Source organism: Triturus cristatus, chromosome 6 (assembly GCF_964204655.1).
Source record: "Triturus cristatus chromosome 6, aTriCri1.1, whole genome shotgun sequence".
NCBI classification, from domain to species: Eukaryota; Metazoa; Chordata; class Amphibia; order Caudata; family Salamandridae; genus Triturus; species Triturus cristatus.
The window spans coordinates 1,908,117,517-1,908,132,943 of record NC_140589.1 but is presented as its reverse complement, the minus strand read 5'-3'; the positions used below and the strand labels follow the sequence as shown (position 1 = coordinate 1,908,132,943).

Sequence of the window (15,427 nt, the reverse complement as noted above, 5' to 3'; positions counted from 1 at the left end):
TGCACTAGACGCCGCGGACACTGCTTCTAGGGCGGTCAACACAAGCATACTACTTAGACGACATGCATGGATACGTATTTCAGGCTTTAAGCCGGAAGTACAAACAACAATACTTGGGCAACCATTCAACCAAGAGCAACTATTTGGGCCCGCAGTAGATACTGCACTGGAGAAGATGAAAAAAGATAACGAGACTGCTAAATCAATGGGAGCATTACAGTCTCCACAACCGCGAGGCTCCTTTCGTCGCTCCTTCTATAGGGGAGCCTCCAAAAATGTTGGAACAGACACCTCTTCCACTTTCAAAACCTCCGCAGAAACATCCCCTAACAGAGGATATTTTAGAGGAGGATATAGGGGAAACAACACCAAGGGCCAAGGTCGGGGCAATACCAACACCCGCACCTCTCCAGCCACTAAACAGTGACTTGCCCCCGCTCCCCCCAGACCATTCCACTCCGGTCGGGGGCAGACTCCAACAGTTCCTACCTGTCTGGAATGCCATTACAACAGACAAGTGGGTAAGTCAAATTATCCAGTTTGGTTACTGCCTCGAACTCACAAACACCCCCCCACACATACCACCCAAACACTGTCCAATGTCACCACACCATCTTACACTACTCAAACAGGAAATTCAGTCCTTGCTTCAAAAACACGCAATAGAACCAGTTCCACTCCAACATCAGGGTACAGGAGTATATTCTCTATACTTCCTAATTCCCAAAAAGGACGAGACCTTAAGACCCATACTCGACCTCAGACTACTAAATCAGTACATACACTCAGATCACTTCCATATGATCACTCTCAACAAGTCCTCCCACTACTTCAGCAAGACGACTTCCTTGCCACATTGGACCTCAAGGACGCATACTTTCACATCCCCATGCATCCTGCTCACAGGAAGTACCTAAGATTTGTGGTAGACGGACAGCACTATCAGTTTACAGTCCTCCCATTCGGAGTAACAACTGCACCCAGGGTATTCACCAAATGCTTAGCAGTAGTGGCAGCGCACCTCAGGAGACAACAAATCCATGTCTTCCCGTATCTCGACGATTGGCTCATAAAAGCCAATACTTTCGACAAATGCGTTCTCCACACTCACCGCACTATTCAAACCCTACACGACTTGGGATTTACCATCAACTATCCAAATCTCAACTGCAACCCTCCCACATACATCAATATCTGGGAGCCACCATAAATACTTCCAAGGCCATAGCTTATCCCAGCACAGCCAGGATAGCTAACATACAAAACCTCATCTTAAAATTTCAAACTCAACACTCTCTTCCAGCAAGAGTGTTTATGCAACTGTTAGGCATGATGGCATCATGCATCTCCATTGTGCATCACGCACGACTTCAAATGCGTCCCTTGCAAGAATGTCTAGCACAACAGTGGAACCAGGCTCACGGACAACTTACCGATCTGGTGTTGGTGGGCAGTCGCTCACTTCGCTGACTGAAATGGTGGAACACCATCAACCTGTCCAAAGGGCGACCGTTCTTAGAGCCTCTTCCACAAGTAGTGCTGACGACCGACGCATCTCTCACGGGGTGGGGAGCCCATCTCCTTCAACACACCACTCAGGGCAGATGGACCACTCAACAAAAACTGCTCCATATCAATCACCTAGAACTTCTAGCGGTGTTCCTAGCACTGAAATCCTTTCAGGTACATCTAAGGAACAAAACTGTCCTTATCCGCACAGACAACATGACGACCATGTATTACATACAAAAACAGGGGGGGGACACATTCTCTCCAACTGTCCCAACTCGCACAGAACATCTGGAGATGGGCAATTCCCCAAAACATCTACCTGCTAGCGGAACACCTTCCAGGGGTTCACAACCAGGTGGCCGATCTCCTAAGTCGACAGACACAGCAAATCCACGAATGGGAATTACACCCCAAAGTCCTACTCCCATTCTTCCAAAAATGGGGCCAACCAGACATAGACCTGTTCGCCACACACGAAAACGCAAAATGCACAACCTTCGCCGCCAGGTTTCCACACCCACAGTCGAAGGGCAATGCAATATGGATGAACTGGTCAGGCAGATTTGCGTACGCTTTTCCGCCTCTCCCACTCATTCCATTTGTGGTACGAAAGCTCAAACAACAGTCTCTAAAACTGATTCTAGTAGCTCCCACTTGGGCACGTCAACCCTGGTTCACAACACTTCTGGAACTATCGCTAGTTCCACATCAAAAACTGCGCATTTCTCCGGCCTTATTAACCCAGAACCATGGAGAAATCAGACACCCAGATCCACAGCAACTGAACTTGGCGATCTGGCTCCTGAAGTCTTAGAGTTCGGTTACCTCAATCTCCCACCAGACTGTATGAATATCATAAAAGAAGCTAGAAGACCTACTACTAGGGCACGTCATGCTGCAAAATGGAAAAGATTTGCCATTTACTGCACTAACAATGATATACGCCCACTGGATGCTTCCATCCAAAACATTATTTGCTATTTACTACACTTGCAAAGATGCAATTTAGCGTATTCCTCCATACGTCTACACCTAGCAGCGTTAGCAGCCTACTTACAAAATCGACAACACTTGTCACTATTTAAGGTACCAGCTATCACAGCCTTCATGGAAGGTCTCAAAAGAATTATTCCTCCAAGATTACCACCTTCCCCAGTGTGGAATCTAAATATTGTTCTAACAAGCTCATGGGCCCTCCATTTGAACCTATGCATAAATGCGAACTGCAATTCCTTACATGGAAAGTGGCTTTCCTTATCGCAATCACATCCCTGCGAAGGGTAAGTGAGATACAAGCCTTAACTATTGAAGAACCATTTCTACAACTACATCGTAACAAAGTGGTTCTTAGGACAAACCCTAAATTCCTACCAAAAGTCATTTCCCCTTTCCATCTTAACCAATCAGTCGAGCTGCCAGTCTTCTTCCCTAATCCAGACTCAGTAGCGGAGAGAGCCCTACATACCTTAGATGTTAAAAGAGCCTTGCTTTATTACATCGACAGAATCAAAGCTTTTTGCAAAACCAAACAACTGTTTGTTGCTTTCTCTCCACCACATAAAGGCAACCCCATTTCAAAATCCGGTATAGCCAGGTGGATAGTTAAATGTATCCAAATATGTTACCAAAAAGCTAAACGCACTCTTACAGTTCCCCCTAGAGCGCACTCCACACGTAAAATAGGGGCCTCTATGGCATTCTTAGGGAACATTCCCTTAGAAGATATTTGCAAAGCAGCCACATGGTCTACCACACACACCTTTACTAAACATTACTGTGTTGATGTGCAATCCAAACAACAAGCTTCCGTAGGCCAGGCTGTCCTAAAAACTCTATTCCAAACTGCTGCAACAGATACAGGTGACCACCGCTAGGGGAGACACTGCTATATAGTCTATCCTAAGTGTGTGATCTGCAGCTCATATACCTCGAACGGAATATGCTACTTACCAGTATGCATCTGTTCTTGGCATGTAGAGCTGCAGAGCCACACACGCCCACCCACCTCCCCGGGACCTGTATCTGTTCCAGCATTGCCTTAATTAGACATTACACATGGACATCCTTTCTCTTTATTCTTATACACTCCATCATTTCCCATCATGGCGAAAAACAATCTGAGGATGGAGTGGATGCCCATGCGCACTGTTGTCCAGGGGAGGAGTCACCTATCTCGTGACCAAAGACTTCTTCCGAAGACAACAACAACCTGCAATCATCTGAGCCCAACACCAGATGGCGATCTTATCCTAAGTGTGTGGCTCTGCAGCTCTACATGCCAAGAACAGATGCATACTGGTGAGTAGCATATTCCTTTTCCAGACACGCCAGCTGCAATTTCCCCTTTCTTCCCCATAGTTCTCAGCGCAGGCTTACTCTGCTTTTGAGTATTTTTGCCTTTGCCTTTTTTTAGGGGCGGTTCTACAGTGTGTTCTGGCCTACGTTTATAAAATGGCCTTTTGTCCCCTAGTAATAACTACAGACCTATCGGGACTAAATTCCGACGATAATGGGGAGGTGTTGTTTATAGCTCGATCTATCGCAGCTTGTGCTGGGGTGCTAGTCCATGAAAGAGATAACTCCTTGTTAACCGCCACACTCGATTCCACAAGTGCGGGGGACAAGGACCGTCTGCTCTGAGGAGGTGGAGGCTTCAGAGACAGCCTTCGTTCTGTGAGCTGTATTTCGTGTAGAAGGACAGATTCTGCCCTCTGCAAAAAAGCATCTAAGGTCCCTACAGCAATCCGACCTTTACTGTTTTTAGGCTTACTCATGGTTGGCCGAGTACAAACTCAGGGTATGTGTTTAAAACAACAGTACCACAATAAACAAACAGTATAAATGTACAATCCCTCGGCCGAAATCTTAGGGGGATTGCCCAGCCCTGCCTCTAACTGTCTCTGACAGGCCCACCCCTGGTCTGGGACGCTGTCCCGCGCGTGTCCCGCGCCGCGGGGGTAGAGGCGGCGCTTTATGCGCGGTCACCACGCCTCCCCCTCACTCGCGGCAGCTGTGCACCCGCTGATGCACCCTGGGGGCTGAAGTCCTAGCCCAGGGTGTGAATGCGCCTGGAAATCAGCGTCCGACCTTCGTCGCGCAAAGGAAGTACAGAGGGTGCTCCCAACAAGATCTACACAGGGCCGAGCAGGTATGTCCCAAAGGAACAGGTCTCCACTATCTCATCGGCAGTGTTTAACAGACCGCCTCAGCACCTGGCACACTCTATTATTGCCAGTGTTTAACACACCGCCTCAGCACAATGTCTTACTGACAGTGTTTAATACGCTGCCTCATCACTGTGGCACAGTGTCTTACAGGCAGTGTTTAACACGCCCCCTCAGCACACTGGCACACTGTCTTACAGGCAGCGATCAACTCACTGCCTTGGCACACTGTCTTACTGGCAGTGTTTAACACGCCCCCTCAGCACACTGGCACACTCTTTACTGGCAGTGTTTAACACACCTCCTCAGCACACTGGCACACTCTCTTACTGGCAGTGTTTAACACACCTCCTCAGCACACTGGCACACTCTTTACTGGCAGTGTTTAACACACCTCCTCAGCACACTGGCACACTCTTTACTGGCAGTGTTTAACACACCTCCTCAGCACACTGGCACACTCTCTTACTGGCAGTGTTTAACACACCTCCTCAGCACACTGGCACACTCTCTTACTGGCAGTGTTTAACACACCTCCTCAGCACACTGGCACACTCTTTACTGGCAGTGTTTAACACACCTCCTCAGCACACTGGCACACTCTCTTACTGGCAGTGTTTAACACACCTCCTCAGCACACTGGCACACTCTCTTACTGGCAGTGTTTAACACACCTCCTCAGCACACTGTCTTACTGGCAGTGTTTAACACACCTCCTCAGCACACTGGCACACTCTTTACTGGCAGTGTTTAACACACCTCCTCAGCACACTGGCACACTCTCTTACTGGCAGTGTTTAACACACCGCCTCAGCACACTGGCACACTCTCTTACTGGCACTGTGTAACACTCCGCCTCAGCATACTGGCACACTCTCTTACTGGCAGTGTTTAACACACCTCCTCAGCACACTGGCACACTCTCTTACTGGCACTGTGTAACACTCCGCCTCAGCACACTGGCACACTCTCTTACTGGCACTGTGTAACACTCCGCCTCAGCATACTGGCACACTCTCTTACTGGCAGTGTTTAACACACCTCCTCAGCACACTGGCACACTCTCTTACTGGCACTGTGTAACACTCCGCCTCAGCATACTGGCACACTCTCTTACTGGCAGTGTTTAACACACCTCCTCAGCACACTGGCACACTCTCTTACTGGCACTGTGTAACACTCCGCCTCAGCACACTGGCACACTCTCTTACTGGCACTGTGTAACACTCCGCCTCAGCATACTGGCACACTCTCTTACTGGCAGTGTTTAACACACCTCCTCAGCACACTGGCACACTCTCTTACTGGCACTGTGTAACACTCCGCCTCAGCATACTGGCACACTCTCTTACTGGCAGTGTTTAACACACCTCCTCAGCACACTGGCACACTCTCTTACTGGCACTGTGTAACACTCCGCCTCAGCACACTGGCACACTCTCTTACTGGCACTGTGTAACACTCCGCCTCAGCATACTGGCACACTCTCTTACTGGCAGTGTTTAACACACCTCCTCAGCACACTGGCACACTCTCTTACTGGCACTGTGTAACACTCCGCCTCAGCATACTGGCACACTCTCTTACTGGCAGTGTTTAACACACCTCCTCAGCACACTGGCACACTCTCTTACTGGCACTGTGTAACACTCCGCCTCAGCACACTGGCACACTCTCTTACTGGCACTGTGTAACACTCCGCCTCAGCATACTGGCACACTCTCTTACTGGCAGTGTTTAACACACCTCCTCAGCACACTGGCACACTCTCTTACTGGCACTGTGTAACACTCCGCCTCAGCATACTGGCACACTCTCTTACTGGCAGTGTTTAACACACCTCCTCAGCACACTGGCACACTCTCTTACTGGCACTGTGTAACACTCCGCCTCAGCACACTGGCACACTCTCTTACTGGCACTGTGTAACACTCCGCCTCAGCATACTGGCACACTCTCTTACTGGCAGTGTTTAACACACCTCCTCAGCACACTGGCACACTCTCTTACTGGCACTGTGTAACACACCGCCTCAGCACACTGGCACACTGTCTTGTTGCCAATTGCTCATTTGTGTCCCAATCGCCACTATACAAACAGTTACTGTTCTTTGTGCACGGACACTGATGCCGGACAAGCATGGCGCACACTGGTCCGGAATCTCTCAGGGATGGCAGCTTTTCAATCCAGGAGATGATTTTGGGTTTGAAATATTTAAGCACTCGTCACAGATCTCAGTTCTGACATCAACTTTTTTTTTTATATCCACTGTATTTAGTATTTGTAAATATCACACATATACGATTCTGTAATTTATCAAATACTTTCATAGAAAGAATGTGAGTTAAGACCACCTCACATGGGACAGACTACATCCTTAACCTAAAAAACATTCTCCCCCCCCCCCCCCCCCCCGTCTCCGCAGCCTTCCTCCCTTCATCCCTCTGGGCGGCCTGCTCCTCCGGATGTTAAGGGAGGCCCTCTCCCCACCACGGCCATCATACCATATTACGATGAGGTCCACCCCCGAGTCCACAGTTGTAGGATTGCTGAGGAGCTCGTAGACGCAGTGGGCACGTGGACACCTTGTTCCTGTTGGACGGATGCTCCATCAGTGGCCGCAGGTCGCGTCGAACCTGTTTCTTGTTCGAGTGATCATGAGGTTGTTGGTTCATCCTCATGGTGCGCCTCTTCTCTCCGCCCTCTGACTCTCTTTCGGACCCTTTCCTTTTCCAGTCAGTTGCAGTCACCATCTGGGCGGCCCTCGCATAAATGCAGGGGAATTACTCTTCATTTGAGATTCTTTTTATTGTGATACTTCAAGACGTCCGTTATGAAGTGGATTTGTTGATATTTTTCTTCTGCCGCAGAAAGATGAATTATTTTACGGGTCTTTTGGGCCCGTAGCCCCCTTGAACAATGATTTAAAGTTTTAGTTCTAAATACTCCCCAGGAAGTTGGGTAATGTGACGTATTTTAGAACAGACAGAGATTATCCCTGTAGGTGATCCGTTTTCGAATATGTTTTTTTTTAATCGAAGAAATAGAAAATGCATCTGTGGAAAGGCTTCCAGCGAATCTCATTTCTGTGGAGTTGAGAAGGCTTTATTTGAGAGGTGTTTGTAAAACTGGGGCGCCTGAATTCTATTCGCAGGTGATGGGCACCGGCCCGTGCCCCCTTTTTAAGTCTCACCCAAGACAGCGCTCAAAGGGTGGCTCTATGAAGTGCAAACAGCTTTGGGGAACGGCGCCGCCCTCGGGACATGGACGGCGTACCGTCGCCCGTGAAAGGGAGGGAATTCACATTCAAGAGAAAGACGAGGCTTTCCTGGGGCGCTGCAGGCCTTTACAGATGCCGCAGTGACTCGACCGCGATCAAGGGTCGATGCAGATGTTTGAACAGCATTAACGAGAAACGCCTGCTGCTGGATGTCCCACAAAATATCCATGAACTCACACCAAAGCCAATGTGCTTCTGGTGGTTCCACCCGGCGTTCGGTGCACGCCTGTCCCTCATGAGCGAGGCAGCTGTGACCTCAGAAGGGCAGCTCATGGAGGGTTCACGTCTGCACATGCTGGCATCTGTGCTGCTGTGTCAGTGCCACAGCAGCAACGCTTGTGGCAACATCTGCTTCTGAATGCAGAGTAAACCTCTGTGCAGCGGTGAAGCCTCTGTCGGCACGCGCTCCTCTCATGGTGTTTCATACTCTGGTGTTTCTCAGCTGGTCGACAGCCAGCGCTCAGGCAGGGTGATTACATCTTGGCTGCTGTTGATTTTTGCTGTAGATTCCTATAGGTTTGGCCCTAAGAGACCGCCACTGCTCACGCAGTCATACAAGAGTTGCAATGCCAAGCAGTCTGGTGGTGCTGGCAAGCTCCCCCACCCCGGCCCAATGCACTAAACCCTGTCTGGGAGGGGGTCACACCTCCCTGTCACAGGAACCCTATTGTCCTGCGTCCTCTGCTCGAGCTCGGCCTAGCAGTCGGAGGGCAGAATCGGGTCTCTGGTCGGCAGCAGCTTAGTTTGGAAGCCTGGTACCGGGAGCATGGAGAGCTTCCAGGAGGAGCCCCCCCAGTGCATGGAATCCCACCTACAACACCGTTTACGGTTTTGGGGTTTGATTCCATCATGTTTGATGCCAAACATGCCAGGGTTCGTTACAGCCAGTTTAGAGATGGTTATCGAGTAATGACGCATGGCCACTCTATGTATTGTTATGGCGGAGGCACTTACAACGCCTGGAGAATGGACTCTGGGGTTTGTAGGGGTGTCCTGCTCATGCAGGGGCACCCTCACATACAAAACCAAGCACCCTCACTTCAGGCTTGAAAGGCCTGCCTTAGGGGTGACTTACAGGTTTTAAGTGTAGTGACCTCAGATAGAAGAAAACCCATATTTGTCATAAGTGGTGCCATCACCAGCTCACACAGGCTGCAATGGCAGGCCTGTGGGTAACCATTTTAGTGGTCTCTTATGGGTGGCATAATGCATGCTTCAGCCCATAGGGGACCCCTGGTGTACCTATGCCTTGGGTAACCTAGTATCATATACTAGGGACTTATGAGGTTACACCAGAAGCCAATCTGGAGTGTACGTAAGAACTCCTCAAGGTGCAGTTTATGGAGGAAGGGCAGGGACTGGGGTCCTGATTGGCAGGATCCCAGTCAGACTAATCAGAAAAACATGATGACTCCTGCAAAAAATGGGGGTAACCATGAAAGCAGATCTTACTTTCCTACAAAAATGTACTGCATTATGCCGCATAAATTGGCTTTTCTTGCCACATAATTTACTTAACCCTGCCGCATAATTTGACATAATGAAAGGAGAAGGAGGAAACTTATGTTGCAAAACTTTCAAAAACCTATTTACAATAGAGGATTGGAAAAGGAAAGGTTAGTCAGGAAACTACAGAAAAGCAGAGCAGATATTGCAGAAAGATATTACTTAACAGTACCACATGGCGATGGTGTTGTTCATGAACACCTGCACCAGCCATCCCTGGATGGAGGGCAGAAAAGCTTTCAATCCCAAACGGATCGCTTGAAGCTCCAACAGGTTGATGTGAAGTCCACATTTTGCCAGAGACCAGAGTCATTTGATCTCCTCCTCTCCCAGATGGCCACCCCGGCCCAGGAGTAGATGGCCACCCCAGCCCAGGAGTGACATATCTGTCACTACCGTTAGATCTGGTTGGGGAAGGGAGAGGGGTCTGCTGATGGACCAGTCACGGTTTGTTAACCCCCACTGTAGATCTTTTCCAGTTCCCTCCAAGATCTGGACCGTGTTGGAGAGATTTCCCATATGCTGTGCCCACTGGAACTTCAGGTCCCACTGCAGAGCCCGCATATGCCAACGGGCATGTGTCACCAGCAGGATGCCGGAAGCTATGAGGCCCAGCAGCCTCAGTCAGTCTCACCGAAATCCAGGATGGAGGCTGAAACATCGGTATATCCTGGGCTCACTGTTTAGGAGGATAGGCCTAAAACCTCACCGTGCCCAGAACAGCTCTAATGTAAGGGGGCATCTGAGCGGGAGTCAGGTGTGACTTTGGCACGCTGATAGTGAACCCCAGTGAGTGCAGGAGGTCCGCTGTAGTCTGGAGGGGGAGACAACAGCCTGGGGTGACCCAGCTTTCAACAGCCAGTCGTCGAGATAGGGGAAGGCGGTCACTCATGATCTCCCCAGATGAGCTGCGACCACCGCCATCTCCTTGGTGAACACCTGAGGGGCGCTGGTGAAGCCAAAGCGGAGCACAGCAAACTGAAAGTGCTCATGTTCCACCGTGACGTGCAGGTAATGCCTGTGGACAGGCAGGACAGTATTATGGAAATACGCGTCCTGCAAGTTCAACGCTACCGTCCGGGCTCCTGGGTCCAGGGAGGACAGGACCTGAGCTGGAGTGAGAATCTTAAACTTCTCCTTCTTGAGGAAGAAGTTGAGAGATTTCAGGTCAAGGATGGGACGAAGGCCTCCGTCTTTGGGGATACAAAGTAGCAGGAATAAGAACCATGACCCACTTCTGGCATCGGCACTCTCTCTATGGCTCCTTTGGTCAAAAGGGATGTCACGTCCTGGTGTAGAAGAGATCGATGGTCCTCCGTGAACCTATCATAAGTAGGTGGCATGGAGGGAGGGATAGACTCAAAGGGGAGGGAGTAACCCCTTTGGATAATCTGCAAAACTCACCTATCTGATGATATGGACTCCCTGTAGCGCAGGTGATGGTAAATCCTGCCTCTCACTGGGTGCCCATGATGGTAAGAAGGCAGACTAGGAGGCTTTGGAGGCTGCGACTGATGGGGGTTTGGTGAACTGACCCACCCGCTGGCCACCCAACACACGGGCCCTGTATGTGCTGCGTCCACAGCCACACAGAGGCTGGAAAGCTTGCTTGCCATGGTAGCTGGACAGGACATAGCTGTACACCCCTTCCATAGCCATGAAAGCGAACTGCGGATTGGGGGTGGCACGGAGACGAGGAAAGGCCCAAGGACCTGGCCGTAACCCTGCTGTCCTTAAAGCGCTCCAGCGCCGAATCTGCCTTGTCCCTGAAGAAACGGGAGCCATCAAAGGGCATGTCCATAAAAGAGGGTTTTACATCCCCCAAAAAGTCAGTCGTTCTCAACCAGGCATGGTGCAGTAAGGCCTCCATCGCCGGAACCGCTCTGCCTAGTGAGTTGGTAGTGTCTAGTCCACAGTGTATTGCGAACTTCGTAGCATCTCTCCCAGGAGGTCTAGGATAGGACCTTAGTCCTATCCTAGACCTGCAATCTCTCAACTTCTTCCTCAAGAAGGAGACTTCAAAATGCTCACTCTAGCTCAGGTCCTATCTGCCCTAGACCCAGGAGACTGGATGGTAGCGTCGGACTTGCAGGACGCTTATTTCCATCCCATTAGAAAGTACAGTCCGGGCCACCATTGCAACTGTGTCCCACAGGGAGTGGGAATAACGGCCCAAAAGGCAAGCAGTGCTGACAGACCACTGTGCCAGGCTGGCGGAAGAAACCATCTTCTTCCTCAAAGCGTCCAAACACTTGGATTCTCTGTCCGGGTGTGGTGGGGAATGTGCCAGGATTTACATGGGACATATCGGCTTGGACCATCAAACTCTCCTGGGTAGGGTGTTCGGTGAGGAAGTTTAAATCCCCTGAGCGGGTCAGTGGCGGCTGGCAATCATCCTATTTACTGGAGCCCCTGTGTTGGGTTTGGACCAGATCCCAAGTAGGATGTCCATGATGGCGGTGTTGAACGGGAATAGCAGTTCTCAGGGGGACACTCCCGGTTGCAGCACCTCTGTCAAGATGTTACTCTTGACTGCTACTGAGGGTAAACTAAGGTCAGGGACCTCAGCCGCCCTCTGCACCACCATTGCAAAGGATGCTGTCTCCTCCGTAGCCACGGTAGGGGGAAAAACATACCAGTATCTGGAGAAGTGTCTAGACCACTGGCTTAACCCAGATTCTCACATCTGTCCCTATTACCTTCCTCATAAGGCTGGTATTTCTCAGGGTGCAGTGACCCCCTCCCATTCCTCCTGAGTCCTAACCTTTAAGAATAGGGCTCAGGTACTGGCCAAGATTACATGACACCAGTCGGCCCCGGTGTCAGACAACACCCCCTCCACATCCCCACTCCTGAACCCGCATGGCCGAAGGAATGCCGGCGGGAACGGGCCGCCCAGATATGAGGTGCATGGCCTTATAAAACTCTTGAATTTGGGTGGGGGTCGCTCCGGCTCCTGGAAATTCAGGGAGGTGCGGAGTCGACTCAGGAGCTGACATCGAGTGGCAACGCTCCCTCATCTTGCCGGCCAATGGCTCAAGCGAAGTTGAAGACCACTTCGACTTGTTACTTTTCTTGTTTTCGTGGAATGTAACAAATGGCTTGATGACTTGGAATGCGACGACGACCCCGGGCCTTGCAACCATTCCCAGGACTTTTCTCTCGGTCTGGACCTTAATTGTCACGTCGTCATACATCGAACAGTTAGGAGTTTGAGGGATCACTCCCTCAAGGCCTTTGACTGCATGGCACAGCAGTCGGAACAGGCCTTCGGGTCATGGTCCTGCTTGAGGCACCATAGGCAAACAAGGTGCAGGTCTGTCACTGACCTCTGTCAGTGACAGGCACTGCGGGGCTTCAAGCCGGCCTTATTAGAAGAGATCCCTGCCACACGAGGAGGTAAGACATCAAAAGACTTCAACAAAATGTCGAAAAAGCTTATCCAAAAAACGACTAAGGGGCAGCTCTTCCCGGATCTGTGCTGACTTGAAGAAAATAACTGATCCCAGCACGCCTGGGTGGCGCCTATATAGTCAACACAAATGTAATTTCTGGTGCGGACGATGTCAGTGATGCCACGCGGAGTTGAATGACGCCCACTACCAGCGAGCAGGGGTACTGCTCACAAAATCTTTCCGGATTCAGTCTCAGGCCTGGGGATAATTCGTAGGTAAGGAACCGGTGGCTAGAAGCCTCTATCAGATGTTTGTTGAAATAATTGCAGGGTCTAGGCACAAACACTCCCAAGTTCACTGCAGCAGTTCAGGGTCCGGCTCTTCATGGGGGGTGGGGGCAGGGGCAGGCCTGTACAGCTGAAGCCATGCAATGGTGCCTTGCAAACCATGTTTTTTCTATTTTCGAACCAGCCCTCCACCCGAAAATAACAATAACAGGGGATTTCTCTGTGCATTTGGGGACATTTCTTCTTTTATTTAAGTAAAGGTTTATTAGAGTTTTACCTATGTGTACACAGATACCAATAACTAAGATGCAGCTCTTAATTATGTTGCAGTGTCTGAAAATTATGGAGCAAATAACTGGCCCCACCTGTTCAAGGTATTATACCCTAAGGAATGGAAGACCGGACGATCCCCGTCCCGGCTCAGAGAGACTCCATTGAGCTCCGAACAAACCAGCAGCCACCGCTTGCTGCTAGGCATCCTGGATCACTCCTGCATACGCCTTCACCAGCTGGATTTAGATCTCTATCTCCCAGACACGGCCACAAGCCTTATTCAAGGTGATTCAACGCAATACTACGGGCTACCTTTGCTGTTTTTGGCACATCACGAGCCAATTTTTAAGGCGTCAAAATCAAATCAGGCAATTGTTTATTGTGTAGTCCTGAGGATAATCCCATTGTATTAGGAGCTAGGGATCGAAACGTCGACTTTTCAAAACAGTACCTCAATTTATCCATTGTGAAAAATGCATTGTGGTTTCTGTTGGTTAGAGCTTACTCAAGATTTTACTGTACTGTAAGCCACTTCTTGTTCCCAAAGTTTTTGCCTGCTATTTTTGCTTTCTTCTCATTTTTCTTCTGTTAAAACTCGGTACAGGATTGTGCCCTTGTTTCATTTTTTCCGTGCTCTTTATTTAGTCCAAATCTTTTTGTATTGTCCAAAATAAATGTTCCCTTGTCCGGCTGGACATTGGAAGAATGTCCATAGTTCTTATCGAAGTCTATGTTGAAATGTTTTCATTTTTTATCATTAAGCTAAGGACCTTTGTTCTTTAAAAATAGGACATAGAAGGATGGCCATCAACATGTCATTTAGGTTTTCAGGAGCTTCTTCTCTCTACTGGTGATGTTGGATACAAAACAAATGGTGTATTTATTTTGTACTTTGCCTCTTCTTCATAGGAACAAAGTTGATACATTAACCCAAGGAGAAAGGTTGGCAGAGGGGTCAGAGTAGGAAGGGATTTGACCATGAAAAGTCAAATTTTATGTTCTTTCTCTACAAACATTTTGACTTTTCACTGCCAGGCCTGCTGTGCCCTACATGTACCGCACATACACCATGTACACTTAGGGGGAGGGAAGGGGTCCAGGGGTGACATACCGCATACATTTATAAGGGAATGTGATTAGGCAGTCTCCCCACTAGGGTAGAGGTTAAACGATGCCTGGGCATATGGACGTTCTTCACTATGCTGCAAGGAGTTCACTTTGTGTGGGCTTCAAAACCCCTACGTAGCCTAGGACTCAGCTGGACACTAGACTGACAATCCGATAGAGCCCTGGTCAGGAGTTCTGGTGACGCAGTCCACTGCAGCAGAAAACATGCGAGTCTGCCAGAAAGATAGAATGAGGGGCAGGTTGTCATGTGAACATTGTGTCAAGAGGCTTTCGACCCTCCAGACATTATTAATAAGTGAAAGGAAAAGGTTGGGGCACAAATTCATATTAATTCCTTCTTCATGGGACACATCTTTGTCACATTTAATATCTGTGTTTATATTTTAACCCTCTTTTTATTTATGAACTACATGCCACCACTAATAAAACCTGGAGTTGCTGCAGTATTAACTGTGGCCCTTGAAGATGTTCTCTTTGCTATCTTACGTCTCCTATTTTTAGGATTTTGTGTTTAGTGAGAGAAGTAAATGAATTGGGTGTGTAATTCAGCTGAGTATGAAGCCAATGTTGTCAGGAAGTCTTAAAGATATTGGAATTAGATCAGTAACTTGGGTTTTCCCAGTTTATGATAGTTCACAAGTGGCTCCTGGCATGGAAGTAGTAAAGGGCGGATCCTTCCTTGCTTCCAGAATAGCTTAAGTATGTTCAGAAGATTCTTCAATCATTTTAAAATATTTCCCTAAAATTAGAAATATTGGGAATTTTAGAAAACCGTGGGGCTTTCTATACAGTGATGTTGAAGGATTTGTAGCTTATAGGTGCAGTGTTTATTTCTTGGGTTGTCTTATCTTGATGTAAGTAATGTTTAAGTTTTGATTGTTA

The 15,427-nt window shown here is 49.0% G+C and overlaps 1 protein-coding gene across 3 annotated transcripts in view; it reads left to right on the top strand.

The window, feature by feature from the left end:
• Window positions 1-15,427, top strand: part of LOC146822411 (uncharacterized) — a 233,276-nt gene that overhangs the window by 174,822 nt on the left and 43,027 nt on the right. For 2 of the 3 annotated variants that reach the window (XM_085613500.1, XM_085613499.1), the window contains exon 5: window positions 13,475-13,702. The exons of the other annotated variant lie outside the window; for it this stretch is intronic. In XM_085613500.1, coding sequence (XP_085469626.1) covers window positions 13,475-13,702 — 228 coding nt within the window. The remainder of the gene's footprint in view (window positions 1-13,474; window positions 13,703-15,427) is intronic. 3 annotated transcript variants of the gene reach the window in all.